The sequence below is a fragment of the Lactuca virosa genome, chromosome 9 (assembly GCF_052849685.1).
Source record: "Lactuca virosa cultivar CGN04683 chromosome 9, Lactuca_virosa_CGN04683_v6, whole genome shotgun sequence".
Lineage (NCBI taxonomy): Eukaryota > Viridiplantae > Streptophyta > Magnoliopsida > Asterales > Asteraceae > Lactuca > Lactuca virosa.
In genome coordinates, this window is record NC_136434.1 from 251,664,027 (window position 1) to 251,687,240 (window position 23,214).

Genomic DNA, 23,214 nt, shown 5'->3' on the forward strand with positions numbered 1-23,214 from the left:
CTAAAAAGTTGGTGAGTTCATAAGCAGTTTTGTGTATAAAATCGTTTACACTTGTTTAGAATCGTTCTTATTGTACTTTCAGAAAATCCGATATTTTCTATGAAATCGTTTGAAGTCTTGCCTTGAAAATCATGGATATATGTGTGCATGTCATTACTTTTATTCATCCTTATAAGGAGTGATTTGAAAAGTAGTGTGATTTGTAAAAGCGAGCTGTGTCCGAGAATAGTTCGTTTGAATAGTAACAATCAACCGTTTCAAGAAAAATCCCTTATTTTCAAAAAGGAAATATGGTTGAAAATCTTGTTCCTCTTATTGAGTACTATTGAGTGTGTGCGTTCTAGTTTATCGTTATCGAAATCGTAGAAAATCGTTTTCTCCAGAAAATCCTATATTTTCTGCTATAAAATATTCGTAAGTTCTAGTTTATCGTTATCGAAATCGTAGAAAAATCGTTTTCCCCAGAAAATCCTATATTTTCTGCTATAAAATAATCGTAAGTTCTAGTTTCCAACTATGTATATGTGTGGGTTAGTTTATCGTTATCAAAATTGTTTACAAACGTTTTCCATAGAGTCCTACGCTTTTTAATTTGTAAAAATAGCAGTATTACGACTCTATACTTGTAGGAGAAAGAATCAACAAGGCTATTGTGGACATTCTACGCGATGAAGAAGGACAGTCAACACAACAAATGCGGACCATCACCTATCACGTGTAGGACAGTCAACACAATGTGCCAAAATTTATTTATGAGGTTTTCCTTACATAAATTTCTAGTTAATATAACATATTCTAGTGAGTCGTTATAACCATACTAATCTGACGAAGTGCCTGTTTTGGCGTTTCTCAGGCGCCCTCGGTTTGGATAAGACATTTGTCACCCTAGACTGGCCTCTCTAGCTGTAGCGAACAGCGAAGGTGCGGGGTGTCAACCCCGTATAGATCTATACACAAATTCCCGCTCTCCCTCCAGGAGACTCTGGCTATAACTCCTTACAGGACTTAGACGTACACTAATATTTTTATATTTAGGTACTTTTGAGATTTGTCTGACTAGAGTATTAACAACCTTTTGGGCAATCGTTAGAGATCCATTATTTGTTGGATAAATAATGAAATTCGTACTTGTTGAATAAGAATGTCGTTCTCGTTCCATATCGTTGATTGTGCTCGTTAACTAGGTGCTCGTGTTTGTTCCTTTTCGTTTATTGAAACATAAGTCATTTTAGTCAAGAGAAAAGTGTCAAGTTATAATTTGTATAAATTTATAACTGCCGGTTATGACACGCATTTTCTGTTTTATGACATACAGAACATTACTTATGTTCTTGGAGGTTTTATGACAGCAGTTTATGACATGCGAATATTTCTGTCATAAAGGCTCTATTTGTGTATTTTCTTGACGCAAACTTTTATATTGAATATTTATAAAATACTCCCTGATAGTTTGCAAAATAGTCACAAAGTTTCCATTTTCGAAAATTTACTAGAAGTGGTGTCCACTTATCAAGATCCCTATTATAACTTTTATCTTTAGACATGAAAGCATAGATAAAGGGGTTAAGTTGGACACATCCAATAGTTAGGAGGCTCTTTTGTACAAAGTATCCTCTGTTCTTTATGAAATTGAGAATTCTTACGTTCATGAGAATATTACTAAAAGATTAATTTAATAATATTTCACACACACATACAAACATACGTATATATGCAATTATTCAAGTATTTAGGCAAGATTTGACTTGTACTCTCCCCCAAAAACATTAAAATATTGAAAAGGTGGGGTATGAAGCTCACCTTGAGTTGGTTGAGGAGTTGTTTGGAGTTATGGAGTGAAGATCTCAAGCTTAAACTCTTGCTAAGACGAGGAACTTCCCTGGGAAGGATGTTTTCCTAAGGATGATCATCGCATATTATTATGAATAAAATAATATGGATTCATCTTGAAATATAATAAAATATTAGGTGGGTGGAGGAATTTACCTTAAAATTTCCCAGGAAGGAGTTGAGAAATTTCCTTTCAGCAAGATCCCCTGTTCTTACTTGAAGATGAGTTTTTGAGAGAAAAGGGGAAAATGAGAGAGAAAGTGGAGTCTAAACTCCTTTAATGTCGTGGTTTTGGAGTATAAGAAAAGGAAAGGAATCTTTGATGCATGGGGATCTGGTGGTCCATGCATGGATATTTGGTGGGTAAAGCATGGAATACTGTGATTTGCATGGGAAATGAGGAATTTCATCAAATCACAAAGTCAATCCCTTTGTCCTTTTCTTGATTTAGGATAAGGTTTTCCTAAATCCCAAACATTTATTTTTTATGAAGAATATGCTTAAAATAATTAATTTTTGCATAAAATAGGGGTCTAAGGGGTTTAAGATAGGAAAAACACGAGTTTGGTGTAATTTCCGGCGTCAAAATGCCTTAAAATGGTGAAAAAGTCCGAAAATAATGAAAATTCGGAGTGGGGGTTGGTTCCTGCGAGGGTCCGAAGTCAAACTCCTCATTCCGGAGTCATTCTTCCATTTCCGGAGCAAAGGGGTAAAATTTCCGAAGCAATTAGTGAGGTTCCGAAGCAAACAGGAACTTCCGGAGCACTTTCTCGGATTCCGAAGTCGTCTGATTCATTCCGGAGCGAAGCCAGCAGTCCGGACCGAAGGTTCCGAAGTCAGCTAACCTTTCCGAAGCGAGACTAGCCTTCCGGATGAGAGGATATTGCGAGATGGTCCGGATGAGAGGCTTCCGAGGTAAAGAAGGTTCCGAAGCAAGAAGCTTCTTGGTTTCTTAGAAGGTATCCGGACCAAGAGGGTTCCGGACCAAAAGGGTCCTTTTGGGGTTTCCTCTTCCGGTTTTGAGCTGTTTTCGACTAAGGAAGGTACTTAGGGAGATTTGAGAGAGATTTGAGATACGTGGAGAGATTTGGGAGAGATTTCACATACTTGGAGAGATTTCACATGCTTGGAGAGATTTGGGAGAGATTCGCTATTCTTGGAGATATTTCGCATACTTAGAGGGATTTGGGAGAGATTCACCATTCTTGGAGAGATTTCGCATACTTAGAGAGATTTGGGAGAGATTCACTATTCTTGGAGAGATTTCGCATACTTAGGGAGATTTGGGAGAGATTCACTATTCTTGGAGAGATTTCGCATACTTAGGGAGATTTGGGAGAGATTTCACATACTTGGAGAGATTTGGGAGAGATTCACTATACTTGGAGAGATTTGGGAGAGATTTCACATACTTGGAGAGATTTGGGAGAGATTCACTATACTTGGAGAGATTTGCATTCTAACACTTTATAGATCCTTAGGAACTCATATTGAACACTTAGGAGTGTTAGCACAAATCTCACAATAGTCCTTACTTACCTGAGGACGGAATTTCCTAGCCAAAAGTGCTAGTTGTGACAAAAATTTTTGAAGTAACTTAATATCTTAGAATACTAGGGTTTATCACTACCCAATACTCCACTTAAGTATTTCCTATGGTTTGTATCCATATATTTACAATGATTCCAGTTCATATATTGAACTTCCAATAGTTTAAGTCTAAATACCAATCCATGGAATTTAGTTCACTTAAACCACCGCTCTGATACCATGATTGAAAGACCCACACTTTCTAAACTTTCGTATTTCTAAAAGACCAAAACTTTCATACTTGACAATTGTTACTCCAAAACATGCTACATGCATATTTATAAAAAACAATATCTTACATTGATAAAGTGATTACAAAAGATTGGATACAAACCGACTATGTTTTAATATTTTACATAACTACCCAGGATATTGTAAATTTATACAAACATAAACCGAAATACAAAAGTAATATTACAACTATTCTAAACCTTCCAACAGTATATGACTATACTGGTTACTTATTCCCTGCAAATTTGTTAAACATTGAGAGGGTAAGCGGTGACGCTTAGTGAGTTCAATAATAGATACAATATAACGTTATGCCATATATATACTTCAATATGGCAGAAGCAAAGAGGAACAAGGAACAACAAAGGCATAATGCGAAAAACTTTCCATATCAATCAATGAGACATAACAATTTCCATACTTGATATACAATCAATAAAGTTTCAGCACAAGTGGCACAGAAAATACTCAGGAATATCATTTTGCTAGAATATTCAGGCTTTCAGCCTTATCTTAGCATACTGCCGAAGCCAAAGTGATGCCTATATCATACACTTCATGGTCAACGGTACATACCAATACCCAAGTGATGCCTATGTCATACACTTTGTGGTCAGAGGTATAGCCTTGCTATAAAAATAGCAGAAATAATAACACGAGATGATAACATGGAAAAGCACATAACACATATAACACATAACATACAATTGTTCCTATATATTAAACTCACCTTGAATTAACCGGGGGTCAAAATAACAATTTGTGCAACATTTCGGCTCTAAATATGACTTTATTCGTTGAAAACGGGGAGATTTATTGAAAACCGGGCTCTACGAAGGTAGAGCTTCAAACCGAAAAGATAAATTTCTCGGGCTTCACGGGCACTTCGGGGCATGTTTCGGGTGCTAAAATTGATACCGGGGCTTCGGGGGATGTCAAAATAGTGAAAATATTGAAAAAGGGGTCAAAATTGCCAATTTTCTAACATTTTCTCGGGAGGGTTCGCAGCCCTCCTATTTATAGGGTGAGATTGCGAGGGTCGGATCCGAGGCTAGGGGACTCAGCAGATGCGAAGGCCACGCGGCAGCAGGAGCTCGGTTCGGACGCCAGACGTCGCGCATGCGAGGAGGCCAGGTGCGAGGCTCGGAAGTGTGACACGGGGCGCGCATGCGAGGTACCAGCGCATCGGACGCGTCATCGACTTCGGACACCTGTGCGACATGCGTCGCTTCTCGGACGCGCCACGCAGCTGCTTCGGATACGTGGCCAGCTCAGAGCGAGGGTGACGTGGCTGGCACTATTCATGCGAAAATTCTCGAAAATTGTGCCCAATCTTGTAAAATCCATAACTTTCTCATACTGGCTCCGTTTTTGACGTTCTTTATATGCACGCGTAGGGAAAATTATGCTCTACAACTTTCGTTTAGACTTCATCGGAAAATTTCGTTTAGACTTCATAACTTCTTCATCCGACGTCCGTTTTTGTCAAACTTTTTATCGTTGTACTGCTAATGACGAGACCATCGATTCTCGTTTAGGTTATGTCGGCTAAAAATCACTCGATCTAAAATTCGAGTTTTTAGCTGTCTACTGCTAAGCTGAAACTTAGAAAAATCGTAACTTCCTCATACGAAGTCAGATTTTGGCGTTCTTTTTATGAAAATTATCGGTTTAAAAAATACTACGACTTTCATTTAGATCACCAAGGCTAAAAAGTAGTTTATCAAAAGCTCACTTTTTACGTCATTCGGTGCCGTGCCGGTTTTGTCGCGAATCTTCGATTGGTCATAACTTCTTCGTTATAACTCGGATTTCGACGAGGTTTTCGCCTAAATGTTTCTAACGAGATTCTTTACAACTATAAATAATAAAATTTTACTTATTTCAAATTTTAATATTTGGCTTTTAATTGGAATCTCATAAGACTTCCAATATTTTATAAGTGATTCTAAACATAGTTTTACTTCATTTCGAGTAAAAACTATCTGTTAGAACTCAACACTCAATTTCAAATAATATTTCATAATATTATTAACTTTTCAAATTACATAACACGATTTCAAAACGTGTATGTTACATATATTCTGTGTAATCTTTGTATATTAGGTAATGATATAGATAAATATAAAATAAATCACAAATCCAGTATCTTTGTGATAAGAACGGTTCTTAGTATATATTAGATATAATCCCGTCAATCATGGGATAGGCATGTATAGATTAGTATATATACAACATTAGGGCAAACCCTAATGTTGTGTAACACGACTTTGTGTCAATCGTCTTTGTGACCGTCTTCTTTGTAAAGACAAAACCTATTTTCTTTGAGAAAGGAGTAATTTGGAGAACTTCTGTGTTATTTACTTTCTGTTAATTATTTTACTTAGATTAGTTTCACGTTTCTTATTCATACTTGAAGTGTATTTGATCATCAGAAACCTTCAAGAAGCATAAAAATGTAGTCTTGGTCATAGTTTCCTTCCATGCATGATCTAGGTTGCCTTAATGCGTTACGAAGTTAGGGTTTTTGGTATTGAACACTTAATAGCCATGCAAGACCATAAAGTTGGAAACTTTATGGTTAACGACAACATTTGAGGACTAGATCTGGAATTTAGAAAAAAGAGCTTAAGGATTAAGCTCTTAATGGAAGGAAAAGGTGACCAGTGCCTACACTAGGCGTACGCAATGGTACACTCGTTGGGTGTACCAGGTCAACAATCCACTTTTCTGGTCAATATGCTAGTACGCCATGCGTACCAACTGAGTACGTTGGGCGTACTCAGCTGAGTTGAATCAGTGGACTTTTTGACTTTTTGACCTTGACGTATTTTTGACCACATTTAATCTACGGGTATTTTGGGTATTTCAGTTATAAGTTAAGTTGGTCATATTCTGATGAATAGGTGACCGGTAGAGCTGATATTCAGAGTTGTGTTCTGTTCAACACTCTTTTCAGATTGAGAGGTGAGTTTTCCTCACTATACTTGCGGGTCGAAGGCACCAATTTCGGCCCTGAGAATTTCAATCCGGTGGTTGATTGGATTCGACACGTTGATATTCCAGCCTGAGGCTGATCGGGCCAGTCATGGGTGTTTGTGGTTATGTGATAGCAGTGGGCTATTACTGTATGTAGGTTCGGGAGCTGAAGGAAGCATTATCCTGTCAGCACAAAAACGGTTCATCTCCCAGTTTGCCTCTCGTGGTTCGTGTTATCCCTGAAAATCAGGTCATTGAATGAGCTTTCCCTTGAAAGAATACATAATCTCTCTCCAACAAAGAATTATCGGCGACATCATATAATCTATGATTCTATTTCTGGCGAGAAATTTAGGTTTAATCTATGATTCTATTTCTGGCGAGAAATTTAGGTTTTCAGGTGTAAGGGAAGATGGTTTACGATATATTGGGTTGTTTCGGGTTACCGAGGTTGGCAAGGCGGCGTATCGACTGGGTCTTCCGAAGGAGCTCAGTCAGATTCATAGCACTTTCCATGTTTTGCAGTTGCGAAAGTGCGTGTTGGACGAGGATGTCGTGGCATCATTGGGTTATCTTCAGGACGATGAACGCCTGAACTACTTCGAGAGGCCGGTGGCTGTCTTGGAAAGAAAGGTAAAGGTTCGGCGTAGCAAGGATATACCTTTGGTAAAGGTACAAGTGGCAGCATCGGCGGGGATCTGAGTAGACTTGGGAGCCGGAGGCTGGGATGCAAGAGCATTATCCAAATTTGTTCACTGCAATAGGCTTCGAGGACGAAGCCTAGTTCAAGTGGAGGAGAGTTGTAACATCCGGATTCCAGGAATGAAATTTAGGGATTTGTGCACTTTAGAAAGTCTACTCGACGAGTTGGAGGCCCCAACTCGTCGTGTAGAAACCAAGAAAGGTCGCGTATTCCGGAGAACCTACTCGACGAGTTGGAGCTGATTATGAAAACCTTAATTTTTAGGGTTTGCACTCTATTTAAAGGACCTTAAGTCCTCTCTCCAGCCTCCCTTACCACCTTCACGTCCAGAAACAAACCCTAATCAATCTAACCTCCCTTACCACCTTCATTTCTAGCTTATTCTTGAGGCATTTATGGTATTGAGCATGTTTTGAAGTGATGAGTTCAGATATGGACTCCTCTAGGCCCTCATGGACGTAAAGTTCTCGACTTTATCAATCTTTGGCCCTTCTCCATGCCCTAAACCTCTTCCTAAGACTAGTTTTGGGTGTTTTAGCCTCTTGAAGCCTTGTATGCACGTAAAGTTGGCAACTTTACGTGGTAACTACACCCTAGGAGGCTGGATCTACAGTTTGGAGCCTTGGTTTCACTTAAAAGCGTCGAAATGAGAAAAGGGATGAAGGAACTCGACGAGTTGGTTAGGGTTTTCCCGATCTTCTGGACACTGAAGAACTCGACGAGTTACTCAGGTAACTCGGTGAGTTGACTCGAGTTTTCGGTTTCTGAGTTCTGAAGTAACTCGACGAGTCTGTAAGCTGCACTCGACGAGTTGGGTCAACATGGACTGTTGACCTTGACTTTGACCAAGGGTTGGCCAAGTTTGACTTCTGAGGATACTTTGGTAATTTGGGTCTTGATAGAATTGGTCCTATGATGATTGTAGGTGGTTGAGTTTGGAGCGGTGTTTGGGAGTTTGCCATTATCATCCAGTGCTACTTGTGAGGTGAGTTTTCCTCAATATAATCAAGGGTCGAAGGCACCAAGGCCAGCCCTTTGGATAGTTATCCTGCTTTGTTATTAGTGCGATATGTTAGATCGGTATCCTGGTAGATAGGATGTTCCTATGTGATTATGATCGGTTAGATCGGTATCTTGGTAGATAGGATGTTGCTATGCTTAGTGATCTGTAGATCGTTTTGACTGTCTGTAGACTATTATGTGATTATCTGTTATATGTGCACATGATTGATTGGTGGTTGAGGCTTATCTGCTTTGTGTGAGAGCCGACAGACGGAGCATTCCAACCCGATGGTTGTGGGCCAAGAGTATTATATCCCGATGATGATTGAACTCAGAGTATGTGGGCAATCTAACCCGATAGTTGTGGGCCGAGGGTATACCATCCCGAGGATGATTAGACCCATAGTATGTTGTCATTGCAACCCGATGGTTGAGGGCCTGGGGCATTCCAACCTGATGGTTGATTGGGCCCATAGTATGCTGTTATTATATGTGTGTTATTTGTTGTGCGGGTATTTTGGGGGAACTCACTAAGCTTCGAGCTTACAGTTTTGGATTTTGTTTCAGGTACTTCAGATGATCGCGGGAAGATGAAGGCTTGATCGTGCACCTACTCACGTTTTATGATTTGATTTCTGGGATACTCTGATATGAAACTATTTTGAAAACATTTTGTAATAAATAATGGTTTTTGGATGCTTGAAAAAGTTTTAAATTTTCATGAATTTTATGGATGTTACAATGCATGTTGTTATATGTTGTGTGGTGGTACTTTGGGGGAACTCACTAAGCTTTGGCTTACATTTTCAATTTTATGTTTTAGGTACTTCGGATGACCGTGGGAAAGCGAATGCATGATCGTGCACATCCTCTTGGTTTTGATGATTTTGATTTAGGACACTCTGATATATGATTTCTATGTTTGAGAACAATGTTTTGTAAACGTTTGGCTGATTTGGGATTTTGTTTGAAAACAATGATTCCACTTTACTTAAAAATGAAAATTTTTACCTAGATTATTGGGATGTTACAACAAGAATCCTGAAACATAACCTTTCCCATTTTACCCCTCAGCTTCCATTAAACAATCCAAGGTTTAAATCATTTTTCCAACATCATACACCTCCAATAGAGTCTAAAATTCATTCCATTGAAGCCCAAGGCCTCCGTTTGATCATTTATTGTCCACAATTCTGAAATAAGAACTTCTCGAAACAGGATGTTACAATTTCACTAAACAAATTTTTAATGATCAAAAGTGTTGAAATAGTAAGTCCGATTTACATTGTGAATGCCAAAAACATATTATATGCAGATCAGATTCACAGTGTGAATTTGATTCATAATGTGAATCTGACCTGGAAAGTGAAAAAAACAAATATTTTTTTTTACATCGATATGAATGTCTATTTAAAGAGAACCAAAAATTATGAATTTTGATATATTTATTTTTTCGATAAAAAATAAATGTAGATATTAAAAAAGTAACAAAATGAAGTGATTTTTTTTTCCAAAAAAAAAAATCATTTTTAATATATCAATATGGATGTCTATGGAGAGATGATAAAAAATTATGAATTTTGATATATTCGATTATTTTTGATAAAAAATAAATCATAAAAGAACAAAAAATTGTGGGTTTTTTGTTATGATCCACTGCATGTTCGTCTAGCCTTTAAATGTACAACCCCCTTTTTTAGACTCTTAATCAATTGTTCTCTAAGGACCAAAAATGGTTCTTTGGTTCCATTATTTAAAATGGTTTCTCATTTAACCCTTATATATATATATATATATATATATATATATATATATATATATATATATATATATATATATATATATGCTTTAATAAATAAAAAATATTTTTGTCGCTTGTCATTCTTTCACTCATTATGTTACATGTCATTTTGTGGTTTTTTTTCCATTTTATTAAATTTCATATAATAATTAAATGTAACAAATGTAATAGTTATAAATGCATATCAAATTCATTAATGTAATTTTCTTTATAATTTCTAAATTTCTAAATTTAATCTAATTATTTTAATTGTTATTTATTTAAATTATTAATTTTGTTTGAATTTAAAGACAAAACTGCAAAAATGGTCCCTGTGGTATGCATTTTTTTGGGGTTTTAGTCCAAACCACGACTTTTTTGGATTGGTGGTCCTTTTGAGCTAGTTTCTTTGCGTTTTTGGTCCCTCAGTAAACTGAAAAGACCTTCATGTTCCAGGGTTTGAGTTGTGCACCTTATTTGTTTTTTATTTAATTTATAAATAATAACAATAATAATAAATTAACTAAAAATAAATGCATAATGGGTAAAAAAAATACGAAACAAGTTACCACAAAGCACAGGGACCATCTGTGTAATTTACTCAAAATTTTATATATCCGGAAACCCAAATATCAAAAATTATGATTCAGATATTTTTGAACACCCTTAATGATATCTGACAATATTGGATTTATTTGTTTATAATTTTTCCATTTAGACAAGTTCATTAGTCATTAGCGATCAGCTTGAGACTGAGACTTGTCGAGATTAATAGTTCAATGCATTTAACAACCTTGCCTGGGCCAATTGGAGATTGGCGGTCTATAACCGGTCGGTGTAGTCCCTAGGCAATTTTTAAGATCGGTCCTGATGTGTGGTTGTCATCTTCCTCCCAACTGACCCTAAAAGGAATTGGGCTTAGCCCGAGCATAAGGCCGGGCGGAATGCAAGCACGAAAGGGGAGCGGGACTCTTCCCGCACGACGGAACACCGGACCGTCGGTGCGAGGAAGGGTGGTGTGGGAATGGGTGAGGGAACCCTTTGCCACGTTCTCTCTCCGTCGTTTATTGGTGGATTTTTTTTACAAACGGCTATATGCATTAAAATTCATTTTTTTTTTGTTTTTGTTTTTTTACCCTTTAAAACATCTATAAATACTCAACTATTTACCTTCAATCAACATTCAAACAAACCCTCTACAACCTCTATTTTCTTCAAAAAAAATGAATCCCGACAATCAAACCCCAACCTCCGATCGAAGGAAAAAAACTCATGTTTCGAGTTTAAGCACCCCTACTCGAAACATTTTTGCTATCGATTCATCATCAAAAGGAGTTTATCGTTCCCAAATCGATGCTCCCATTCAATCTCCACTACAATTTCAATACCAAAATGTTAGACAATATTACCCGGTCCAAGTTCCAAATGTTACTCCGCAAATGTTTTCAAACTTTGTTGTTTTTCCCGATCAACATTCACCAAATCAACCTCAAATTCAAACCCAACCCCAAACCCAAACCCAAACTCAAACTCAAACTCAAACTCAAACCTAACAAGTAACAACAATTCCAACTTGTTGATGAGTTGGATGACTCGGAAGAAGAAGAGATGGTTCCCGAAACTCAACCCACACCATCCCTACAACGACGTAAAGGGAAAAAACAAGCGCACGAGGGTGTCACACAACCGGGAAGACAAAAGCCGGCAACATGACTTCCACAAGAAGAGCTAGTTTTGGTAAAACTTGGGTTGACATTTCTGAGGATTCGATTCATGGAAATGCACAACCGGGAGAACATTTTTGGTTTCACATTTTAGAACGGTTTCGGGAGGAGCTAGAAAAAGGTGACGACTACCGTACGAAACAACAACTGAATTCGAAGTTTCGAGAAATAGCAAAGGGGGTTTCAAAAATAAACGGGTTGTACAACAACCTAAAAACCCAACGAAAAAGCGGCCAAGGAGACGAAGAAATACTTCAAGAAGCTTTGCAATTTTACCTTGAGGAAGTCGGAAAACCATTCAAGTAGCACGATTGTTGGAAATTATTGGTTAGATCTCCTAGGTGGAAAAAATACGAGCAAAATTTTATTTTTGAAGTACAACAATCAAAACAAACGAAAACGGGCTCTAGTGGTTACACAACTTTCTCCGATGCTCAGGTCGGTCTAGATATAAATCAGGAAATAAACTCGAGCTAAAAAAAATTGTCCGACCGATGGGTAGGGACAAAGCAAAGAGGAAGGGAAAAGGGACTTCTCCGAACATTTGGCGTTCGACAAAGAAAAAGAAAAAGCAAGGAAGAAGGAGCGGGCGGAGAGACAAGAAATGGAGGATATGAAGTTCTTGATGGAAAACACCGACCATCTCTCGGGACCGGTTCTCGAGCTCGTGATGAAGAAGAGGGAAAAAACTATGAAAAAAATATTTTTCATAGGTTGTTGTTGGTTTGTTTGATTTTTTGTTTGTGTTTTTTTTTTAATTTTAGGTTTATTGTAATTTTTATTTTAATTAATGAAATGCATTTTCTTTTTAATTAAAATTTTTGGTTGTTTTTAATTTAAAAATTATAAATCATAAAAATCAATTAATTTTATTTAAAAAAACAAAATAGTGAGGGAAGCTTCCCACCCATTCTTTGAGTTTTAGGTGAGGGAAAGAAAAGTAAGGAAAATGGTGGTATGACACACAAAAAATGAAAGAAACTTCCCACTAATACCCTCCGGACTAATAAAAAATCTGAAAATAAGGTCCAAGAGCAATATGTGTTCGCCTGGTGCACTGACCCAAAAACATGGGTTTAATTGACCCGATGACTCGGATGACACCTTGTTAAATTATGAGATTAGCTTCTTTTCACCAGAGAACCGAGCGTAAAAGCCCTAGGGCTAGTAGCACTGGTAATATGCCTGCTATATATAGTCTACCCATCTATCGAAGTCGGTCTGTTATGATATAAACCAAGGATCAATCGAAACGGATTAATCACTTCGTCTCCCCAAATTCTACATACCAATCAACCCTGATTAGATTAATAAAAGGAAAACCAATTTAAACATGTCAAATATATCATCATCCTCATCACCGGTAGCTATGAAAGACGTGGTACACAAGCTACAACTATGTCTGTTAGAAGGTATCAAATCTGAAACCCAGTTATTCGTAGCTGGATCTTTGCTCTCCAAGTCGGATTATCACGACGTTGTGACCGAAAGATCAATTGCTCAAATGTGTGGTTACCCGCTTTGCCCCAACTCATTACCCTCTCCGGGAGAAGCTGCAGTTAAGGGCAGATATCATATTTCTCTGAAAGAGCACAAGGTTTACGACCTTTTAGAAATGCGTATGTACTGTTCGACAAAATGCGTAGTTGACAGCCGGGCATATGCTGAAAGTTTGCAGGATGAACGGTCCTTGGTTATTGATACAGCGAAAATCAATAAGGTGGTGAGGCTGTTTGACGGTTTGAGTGTGAAGGCTGAAGAGGGTTTGGGGGACAGTGGTGATTTTGGATTGCGTAACTTGTCAATTAAGGAGAAGGAAGATGGAGCTGTTGGTGGCGGAATCGTGTCTTTGGAGGAATGGATTGGCCCTTCAAATGCAATCGAGGGTTATATTCCACAACATGAACGCAGTTCAAAAAATAAACCGGGTATGAGATGAATTGTTTTAGTTGATTGCTGATCATGTTTTTTTTTTCTTTATCATAAAGTTAGCAATTTATATGCGATTGGAATAGCTGTAGGCCTGTACCTACCTTCGTGACTAATAAGGTATGAAGTAGTATGATTGAAGTAATTTCTCTATATTCATTCAGTGTGGTATACATGAGTTTATATACAGAAGTAGAGAGCCCTAACTCCACATAAACAGGAGATTCAAAATACGTGAGAATAATAGCCTAAAGAATAGGACTAAATGACTAAGTTACAAGACCAATTCAAAACTAATATAATTCTTTATGATGCTGAATATTTCTGTTATTACCCCCCCGCAAGCTCAAGAGGAGGACGCACTTGAAGCTTGTGTCTGAGTTCAGTGACTCGATTCTTTCCTAGAGGCTTTGTAAAGATGTCAGCCCATTGATCAACAGAGGAAACTTGACAGATTTGAAGAGCACCTACATCTACTTGTTCTCTTACAAAGTGGAAATCAAGAGCTATGTGTTTAGATCGTGTACTAATAACTGGATTTTTGCATAAAAAAGTTGCTCCAACATTGTCACAAAGAAGGATAGGCGGTTTGGGGAGTTCAACATGAAGATCACGAAGAAGTTGTTGAATCCATAATAACTCGACTGTTGTGTAGGCTAGGGCCCGATATTCCGCCTCGGTGCTGGACCGTGCCACCACTTTTTGTTTCCTAGATGCCCAACTGATCAAGTTTGGGCCATGAAAAATGGCAAAACCATATTGGGACCGACTATCATCTTTGTCGGACATCCAACCTGAGTCCGAGTATGCTAAAAGAGAAGTAGCAGCATGAGACCTAAAGTGAAGACAATGATGTAAGGTGCCATTAAGGTACCTTAAGATGCGTTTTACTGCTTGCCAGTGAAGGGTGGTGGGAGCATGCATGAATTGGCATACGCGGTTGACTGCATAAGCAATATCGGGTCGTGTAATTGTCACATATTGCAAGACCCAACTGTTTGTCTATACAAGGTTGGATCAGTGAATGGGTCACCAGCTTTAACTAATGGAATTGACAGATCTGCTGGTGTGGACACGGGTTTGGAGTCAATCGTTTTATTTCTTGTGAGGATGTCATGAATGTACTGGTGTTGTGATAATTGAAGACCTGTGGCTGTCTTGGAAATTTCAACACCTAGAAAGTAACTGATCGTCCCCAAGTCTTTAAGTGCAAAAGTGTTGTGCAGCTCATTGATGACATTTTGAACCAGCCTTGGATTAGTTCCTGTAATAAGTAAGTCATCAACATAGACTAAGATATAAATGGTGGCAGCAGGAGAGTAATGAACGAAGAGGGAAGTATCCGAGTGACACGCACGGAACCCATGAGTGACAAGATGCCGTTTGAGTTGATTGAACCAGGCTCTTGGAGCCTGTTTCAACCCATAGAGTGCTTTGTTGAGTTTACAAACAGCAGTGGGACGAGCCGGATCTTCAAATCCTTTAGGTTGATCCATGTAGATTTCCTCCGATAGTATACCATTTAAAAATGCATTGTGGATATCGAGTTGTCGAATCGTCCACCCTTGGGAGAGAGCAATAGAGATGACCAGGCGGATAGTTGTCGGTTTAATGACGGGACTGAATGTTTCAAAGAAGTCTAACTCCTTCTTCTTGAGTGAACCCTTTAGCAACGAGACGGGCTTTATACCGTTCAATTGAGCCATCCGAATGTCTTTTAATTCTGAAAATCCACTTGCAACCAACAATGTTAGCATTAGAGGGACGGGAGACAAGTGTCCATGTCTTATTTCTCATTAAAGCATCAAATTCATGTTTCATTGCATTGAACCAATGGGGGTTCTTAAGGGCTTGAGGAACAGTACGTGGTTCTGAGGTGGGTGGAGATGTAGTGGTGAGTGAGAGAGCTTTAGGACGTAGGGAGTTGGTTTGAGCCCTAGTAACCATTTTGTGTTGAGTATTTGGAGCGGGTCGGAGAAAACTGAGTGGGTTTTGTTTTGCCCGTGAGCTAATTGTTGGGCGTTGATGTGATGGACAGGAGGGCGGGGATGGAACTGTAGTAGTGTTGCTGGAGGAAGAAGTAGATGATGGTGAGTGGGCAACAGGTGAAGGTGTTGGTAGATCTGGAGTATTTAGGCAATTTGCATGATCAAGAATACCTGTTGAGATAGGCGTTTGAGGCATGTGGGGAAGAGATGTTGAGAGGTTGGGTTTAGGATTAGTGGAGAAAGGGAAAACATCCTCGTTGAAGACCACATGACGAGAAATATATATACGTGAGGTGGGTCGATGAAGACAGAGATATCCCTTGTGAGAGGCACTGTAGCCTAAGAAGACACAGGGAAGAGATCTAAAATCCATCTTGTGGGAGCTATAAGGGCGTAAGAAAGGGTAGCATAGGCAACCAAATGTTCGCATGAAAACATAGTCTGGAGATTTGTTGTAAAGGGTAGAGTATGGGGATTGATATCGTAGGGTAGGGGTGATGGTATGATTGTGAATATATGTGGCTGTTTTGAAAGCGTGTTCCCAGTACTCATGAGGTAAAGACGAGTGTGCAAGGAGTGATAAACCTTTTTCAACAATAATACGATTCCGGCGTTCTACCGCGCCGTTCTGTTCAGAAGTGTAAGGGCACGAGATGCGATGGTGAATGCCATTGTTTTTGAGGTAGGTGGAGAGGGTGCGATATTCTCCACCCCAATCTGATTGAAAAGATTTCATGTCACTGTTAAACTGAGTTTTTATCATGGTGCGAAAATTGATGAATGTGGGAAGCACCTGAGATTTGTTAGATAGGAAGTAAATCCACACAAATTTGGAAAAATCATCAATGAATAATACGAAATAACGACTTCCATTTATTGATAACATAGGGGATGGACCCCAAACATCCGAATACATAAGTTCAAAAGGTTGAGAGCATGAAATATGACTAGAAGAAAGATTAAATCTGTGACTTTTGCCTAATTGGCATGGTTCACAAACAGGTGAAAGTTTATTAGAAGAAACTGGAAGTTGAAAAGTGGAGATCAGGCGTCGAAGTATGGCTTCATGTGGGTGAGCAAGACGATTATGCCAGCCTGATAAGGAGGTGCGAACAGTAGAGAGAGTCATAGTAGATGTTGAGTTATTGGATGGAAGGTCGAAGCGATAGAGGCCATGATCAATGTGACCTTGAAGAATTGGCTTGCCCTGCAATGTCTTGACAATGCAACGATTAGGCCAGAATTCCATAAACACATTGTTGTCTTTTGTAAGCTGTGAAACACTTAACAGATTTTTAGTAAGACGTGGGACAACAAGAACTGTAGGTAAATGCAATGAAGACAAAGAAGAGGAGCCAAAATGAGTAATAAGTAAATTTGTACCATTGCCAACTTGTAGCTTATCCTCTCCAGTGTAGGGTTCATTGATGTGGAGTTTATTCAAATTGGGGGTGACATGATCTGTCGCCCCTGTATCAAAGTACCATGAAGGGTCCATAATAGTGGAGGGACTGTGTAAATTGGCAACATTAACCTGACGAGGCTGGGCACGGTGAGGAGGCCGGCGAGAAGGGTAGTCAATTTTGTTTCCCCGTTGCCAACAGTTGATCGCCTCATGGCCTGGTTTATTGCAGAGTTGACAGTGGAGACGACTGCGTCGGTTATCTGGACCACCACGAGAATTAGAGTGGCTTCCCTGAGAAGGCTGAGAGTAGCGGTTGGTGGAGGGAGTACGTGAAGCTTGATTTGCTACAGGGAAGGGAGAGAGCTGTTGAGAGGTGGTGGATGTAGGTACTTGAGTGAGAGCCTGGCGAGTGAGTTCTTGCTCAAGTCTTGCCTCTTCTTGAAGAAGAAGACCAACGAGGTCATCAACAGTGGTGAAGTCAGCTTGCATAAGGAAAGCAGAGGTGAAGGAGCTGTACGAAGAATCCAATTCGTTGAGAATGCAACCCATTAAGTTTTCGTCAGTCACTGGGGTGAGATTTTCAGCCAAACAATCGGCAATTCGGCGCTTCTTTTCTAAATAGTTGATCATAGAGAGTGAGCCCTTGGGCATAGTTTGGAGTTGGGTATTTAGGGCCATGCGCTGAGCACGTGTTTGGGCCTGAAAGTTGCGCTCAAGTGTTTGCCAGGCCTGGTGAGAAGTAGTAGCCCTAGCGACGGTAGCAAGGGATTTATCAGTGAGGGTGGACTTCATCCACAGAAGGACGAACCGATCTTTTTTCTTCCAAGTGGTGAATTCTGGATTGGTAACAGGGGCAGCGTTGGAGGGTCGATCTTCTTCGGTATCAGCAGTGGGTGCGATTGTTGCAGGTGGTGGGGAAGGGTTGAGAATGAACGAGTCCAATTCAAAGCATTCAAGAGTGGAGATGATGTTTGTACGCCAGAGAGAATAATTGTCACGATCAAGCTTGACGCTAACAGGGGGAATTTGAAAATTAAGGGTGGTAGAGGCAAGTTGGGCGGCAGCAAGAAGTTGTGCAGGAGTGGCCATGGTGGAATTGCTCACGTAAAGAAAGGGAAAAAAAAATTGATATGTGACCTTAAATCTCTGATACCATAATAAGGTATGAAGTAGTATGATTGAAGTAATTTCTCTATATTCATTCAGTGTGGTATACATGAGTTTATATACAGAAGTAGAGAGCCCTAACTCCACATAAACAGGAGATTCAAAATACGTGAGAATAATAGCCTAAAGAATAGGACTAAATGACTAAGTTACAAGACCAATTCAAAACTAATATAATTCTTTATGATGCTGAATATTTCTGTTATTAGTGACTATAAAATTCTCAGATAGTCTGTCTCTCATGTCTCACCAGTGTTTCTTAAGGCTCTCGAGAACTTTACACTTCCAAATAGTTATATCACCAATATATTATCTTAAGGCTCTCGAGAACTTTACACTTCCAAATAGTTATATCACCAATATATTATGCTGATCAAGTAACTATAATTTCCCATTTCCATTTTTGGTTTGTTTACGGTATATGAAATACAATGACAAAATATCTATACTATAATTAGGTTTTTGGTGTATAAAAGTTTCCAAGGATTCTAATTGTAAGCAATACCTTAAGGTAAGCTGTAAGCAGCACCAAGTGGATGTATTGGTCACTAAAGCATTGCTGTTTAAGGCATTGTCTAGGAGCTTAGTAAAAAATTGTTCCACTTCCACATAATGGGAGACACTTTGAAGCCACTTATTACATTATCTGAGTCTGTGATAAGATTCACACAATTAGCCCCCTTGGATAGTAAGTATACAAGAGAAGGAATCACATATGAGTGGGACACGTGGCTGAGAATGACATTTGTGGAGGAAGGTCAATGATGCATGAGAGGAAAGGGAATAAGAGAATAATACTATATAGTTACAGATTGGGTGTGATGTCATGTCATTCATCTTTTTGAGAATTAGAAATCGGCTTGTAAGCTTGGGCAGGAAGATGATCATTTGATTGTGCTCTGATTTTGTTTCGGTCTTTATTTGAAATTGAATGAAAGCTTTTCCTCTCTGAATCATTGAAATCAATTTTGTCATTATTGTTTCCTACTCAGACAGACTGATATCATACCAATCTGTGAATGTGCTTCTGATTAGTTATTATAGAGAAAAACTAGCATAGTTTGTTCAAGTATGATACAGAGGTATAGCTTACTCTATCTTGGGTGAGATAAATTAGACTATTTGATTCATTTCAAGTTCAACTTAATTTGGATTATATGGTCTAAATGTCAGGCAGTGAGTCACCAGGTGTTGGCAGATTTCTCGAATCAGTAAGAATGCCAAAGCCGATACATTTCAGATTGGTTAGAGTCTATAATAGCCTTTAGGTTTTTTATTGAATTGGGTGTGAGGAAAAGGCAATGACTAATTTGAGAAAACTACAGAAAATAGACTAAAAGCTAATTGGATAGAAAAGACAGAGAGTGGGGAGGGGGATGCATACACATTTTTTTGAAAATTCTTCTCCGTATTTGGTAATCAATATGCTTTTGGAATTTGTTTTATGGTAATCTAGTAACCGATCCTTTTTTTTTTTGGAAAACCATATCTGACATATCACATATGGTGTTGCTATGGTTGACTTCAAGATCTGTTTCTCCAGTGCTGTATATAATGTATGTGTGTGCATGCCTCTAGATTTACATTTCACTGAAGAATACATGTATGTACTGAAATTGTGTGTTTTGCATTGTGGTGCTGGTGCCATAGTTGTGCCCAGCAAGTGGGCTGGGTTGTGTACATAAGGATGGGTATAAGCAAAACTAAAGAAGTGACATAGTTTGTCCTTGTAAGAAATGCAGGGAGGCTTATAATAAAATCTGTTGATGTTCATTTTGTGGTATCTGTTTCAGGGAGGCCGAAAAGGGAAGAAGAGAGCATCTTTGGCGAGATGGATTTCATGAGTACCATAATTACTCAAGATGATGGATATAGCATATCTAAAGGAAAAGGAGCTGAAACAAAAACTAGTAGTAGTATTAGTAGAAAGAAAATGAGCCATAATAATAATAATAATAATAAAGATAAGATGAAAACATCATCATCATCATCATCATCATGTAATGTGCAAAAGAAAAAGGTTACTACATCAAATGATGAAGAGAGTGAAAATGGTAACAAGGCAAAGATTGGTTCCTCTGAGCCAAGTTGTAGTGTCGGGGGGCTTAAATCATCTCTGAAATCCTCAAGTAGGACAAATCGGTCTGTGAGTTGGGCTGATGATCAAACACTGTGTGAATACAGTGGAAATGATCCTGATCCTGAGCATGAGCATACATTCCGAGTTGCATCAGCAGAAGCCTGTGCTGCAGCACTGAGCCAAGCTGCAGAAGCCGTTGCTTCCGGGGAATCTGATGCTCCTGATGCTGGTAAGTAATTTTTTTTGGTCTAATAACAAAACAAACATCCTAAAATTTTGGTTTTTATAAATACCATTACTACTTGATACCAGTTTCTGAAGCTGGAATTGTAATCCTGCCACCTCCTGGTGATGGTGCAGAAGCAGAAGCAGAAGCAGAACCAGCCCGATTGAAATGGCCCAAAAAAACCGGTATCACAGAGTCCGACTTCTTCGATTCCTTTGAGGATTCTTGGTTTGATGCTCCACCAGAGGAATTTGTCCTAGATGTAACTACAATTTCAACATTCTTCTATACTTTACTTTAAGTGCAAGAAATAGACCAACCTTCTTCTTCCATTTCTTTCTTTCTTTATTACAGCATCCTACTGCATAGGGTTGCAAACGAGCTGAGCCTAGCCAGGCTCGTTTAAGTTATATAAGGCTCGAGCTCGGATTGATTCGAGCTTTATTGTACAGAGCTCGTAAAGAATTATAGAAGCTCGGCTCGTTTTTTGTCTAAATAAGCTTAAGCTCGTTAAGAAGCTCATTTATTAATACCTTAAATCCCTAATTCCCCCAATATGTTTTTATATTATTATATATAGGCTCGTTTAGGAGGTTACTTAATGACATAGGTTCGTTTAAAATCGGTCTCGAGTTGAGCCATCCAAATACAATGAATTACAAAGCACTGTTATAGTTGGGTAGATTTTTCAATGTATAATGTGTCCCTAGTGAGAAAAAAATTGAAATTTGAAAGTAGAATGCTATGATTTAATAACCCTTAGCCTTACCCTTATTTATTCTGATGCAAAAAATTGCACTGAGTTTCAGCTATCACCATTTGCAAGAATGTTCATGTCTTTGTTTGCATGGGTTTCCTCATCTACTTTGGCGTATGTATATGGATATGGAGGTGATGATAGTTGTTATGCATGGGTTAATGGGCGGGAGTATCCGCGGATAGTTGTATTGGCAGACGGCCGGTCTGCTGAAATCAAGACAACTCTCGCAGGCTGTCTTTCTCGAGCTTTGCCTGGACTTGTTCGTCATCTCAGACTTCCCACTCCTGTTTCTACTATTGAATCCATGATGGTAAATATAATTACTACCTACTTTCATTTATCATTCTTTCAATCATGTTTATTGCTTTCCATCTTTTTCCAGAAAGGCATTTTTTGCTACAATTGGATATGGATAATTTTTTTCTTGAAAAATAATTCTAAATGCATTTAAAACTGATTGTTTATAATGATTCGTTGGCAGGGTTGTTTACTGGACACCATGTCTTTTATTGATGCACTTCCACCTCTCAGAATGAAACAATGGCAGGTGTTTGTTCTTTTGTTTGTTGATGCTCTTTCTGTCTCCCGGATTCCTGCCATGACCCCACACTTGACAAATAAAAGAAGGTTCTTTCAAAAGGTGAACTTCAACATAATGACATTCAAAATATTATTATGTATGTGTACACAAGAACTTTACACCTTGCATTTTAGAGCAACATACAGAAAAACAACCACATCACTTTATATGTTAACCTTTTTTTTTTATTTCACTTTCACTATTATTATAACTTATAAGTATGATAAAAAAATAATTGAGTGGATAAGATTGTGAGTGTGTTTGTTATTCTGTATTTTCCCTTTTCAAAACAAGTATGGTTTTTGATCACAATAATAAAATTTAGAAACTTTAACTAGTTTGTGCTCTTGTGTCCTTCCCTACATATGGGATATTTTTGAATTTGTTATGGATATCTACCATTCATTCACAGTCCCTGTCACTGTGATATGGAGCAGAGCCGGATAAATTAGGGGGTATGATTTCTAGTTTAAGTAACACAATCTCTAACTGTAAGAGGGAAAGAAATGAACTTCCCCGAGTTATAGAAGATGTGCATGTAAAAACAAGGATTTGCGTTTTATTTCTTATATTATATTTTTCCTTTAAAACTTTACCCATACCAAAAACCACAGGGGTATAATAGCAATCATAATAATAATAATTTTAATGTCCTTACAAGATAAATAAAAATAAAAATAAAAATTGGAAGAAAAAAACTTGAAAGTAGGGTGTTTTATATATTATTATAACGAAGTGATAGTGGTTACCAACTTTAAAAATTCAAGACTCTTGTATCTTTCTGATTTTTATTTGGAAACTGATGATGCAAATAAATCCCTAATAATTTTGTTATGTGGTTGTGGTTGAGCAGGTGTTTGATGATGCTCAGATAAGTAGCGAGGAATATGAGTTGTTAAAGGATTTGATCATTCCGCTAGGACGAGCCCCTCAATTGGCTACACAAAGTGGAGGCTGATTCTTCCTTTCCTTTCTGTTGATGATATGTTTCTCATCCAAATTTTCTTTCTCTTCAAGCATGTGTTTGTTTGATGATATGCTCAAATCACTAATATGCGTTATTTAATTTACATGTTTTTACCTATGTAGTCATCAAAAATCGTATTAATTGAAAGCTTAAATTGAATGAACAAGCAAAACATATTAGGTCTTTTAATTTGTTGCTTTTGTATTCCAAATTGAAGCTTTCCCTGCTCAATCTTCTTATGCCTTCCTTTCACTTTCACATATCCATCTTTAT

The 23,214-nt window shown here is 38.3% G+C and overlaps 1 protein-coding gene across 2 annotated transcripts; it reads left to right on the forward strand.

The window, feature by feature from the left end:
* The first annotated feature begins 12,965 nt into the window (after window positions 1-12,965).
* On the forward strand, window positions 12,966-23,130 carry LOC145136415 (RNA polymerase II subunit B1 CTD phosphatase RPAP2-like protein). Of its 2 annotated transcripts, none has more exons than XM_079070537.1 (6): window positions 12,966-13,767; window positions 20,122-20,637; window positions 20,769-20,896; window positions 21,444-21,704; window positions 21,876-22,034; window positions 22,828-23,130. In XM_079070537.1, exons 1-6 carry the CDS (start codon window positions 13,173-13,175, stop codon window positions 22,930-22,932), a joined length of 1,764 nt encoding a protein of 587 aa, XP_078926663.1. In that variant the 5' UTR covers window positions 12,966-13,172; the 3' UTR covers window positions 22,933-23,130. The 2 variants fall into 2 exon arrangements, with proteins under 2 accessions (XP_078926663.1, XP_078926662.1); XM_079070536.1 differs by having other exon boundaries at window positions 12,967-13,767; window positions 20,721-20,896.
* The last annotated feature ends 84 nt before the right edge of the window (window positions 23,131-23,214 follow it).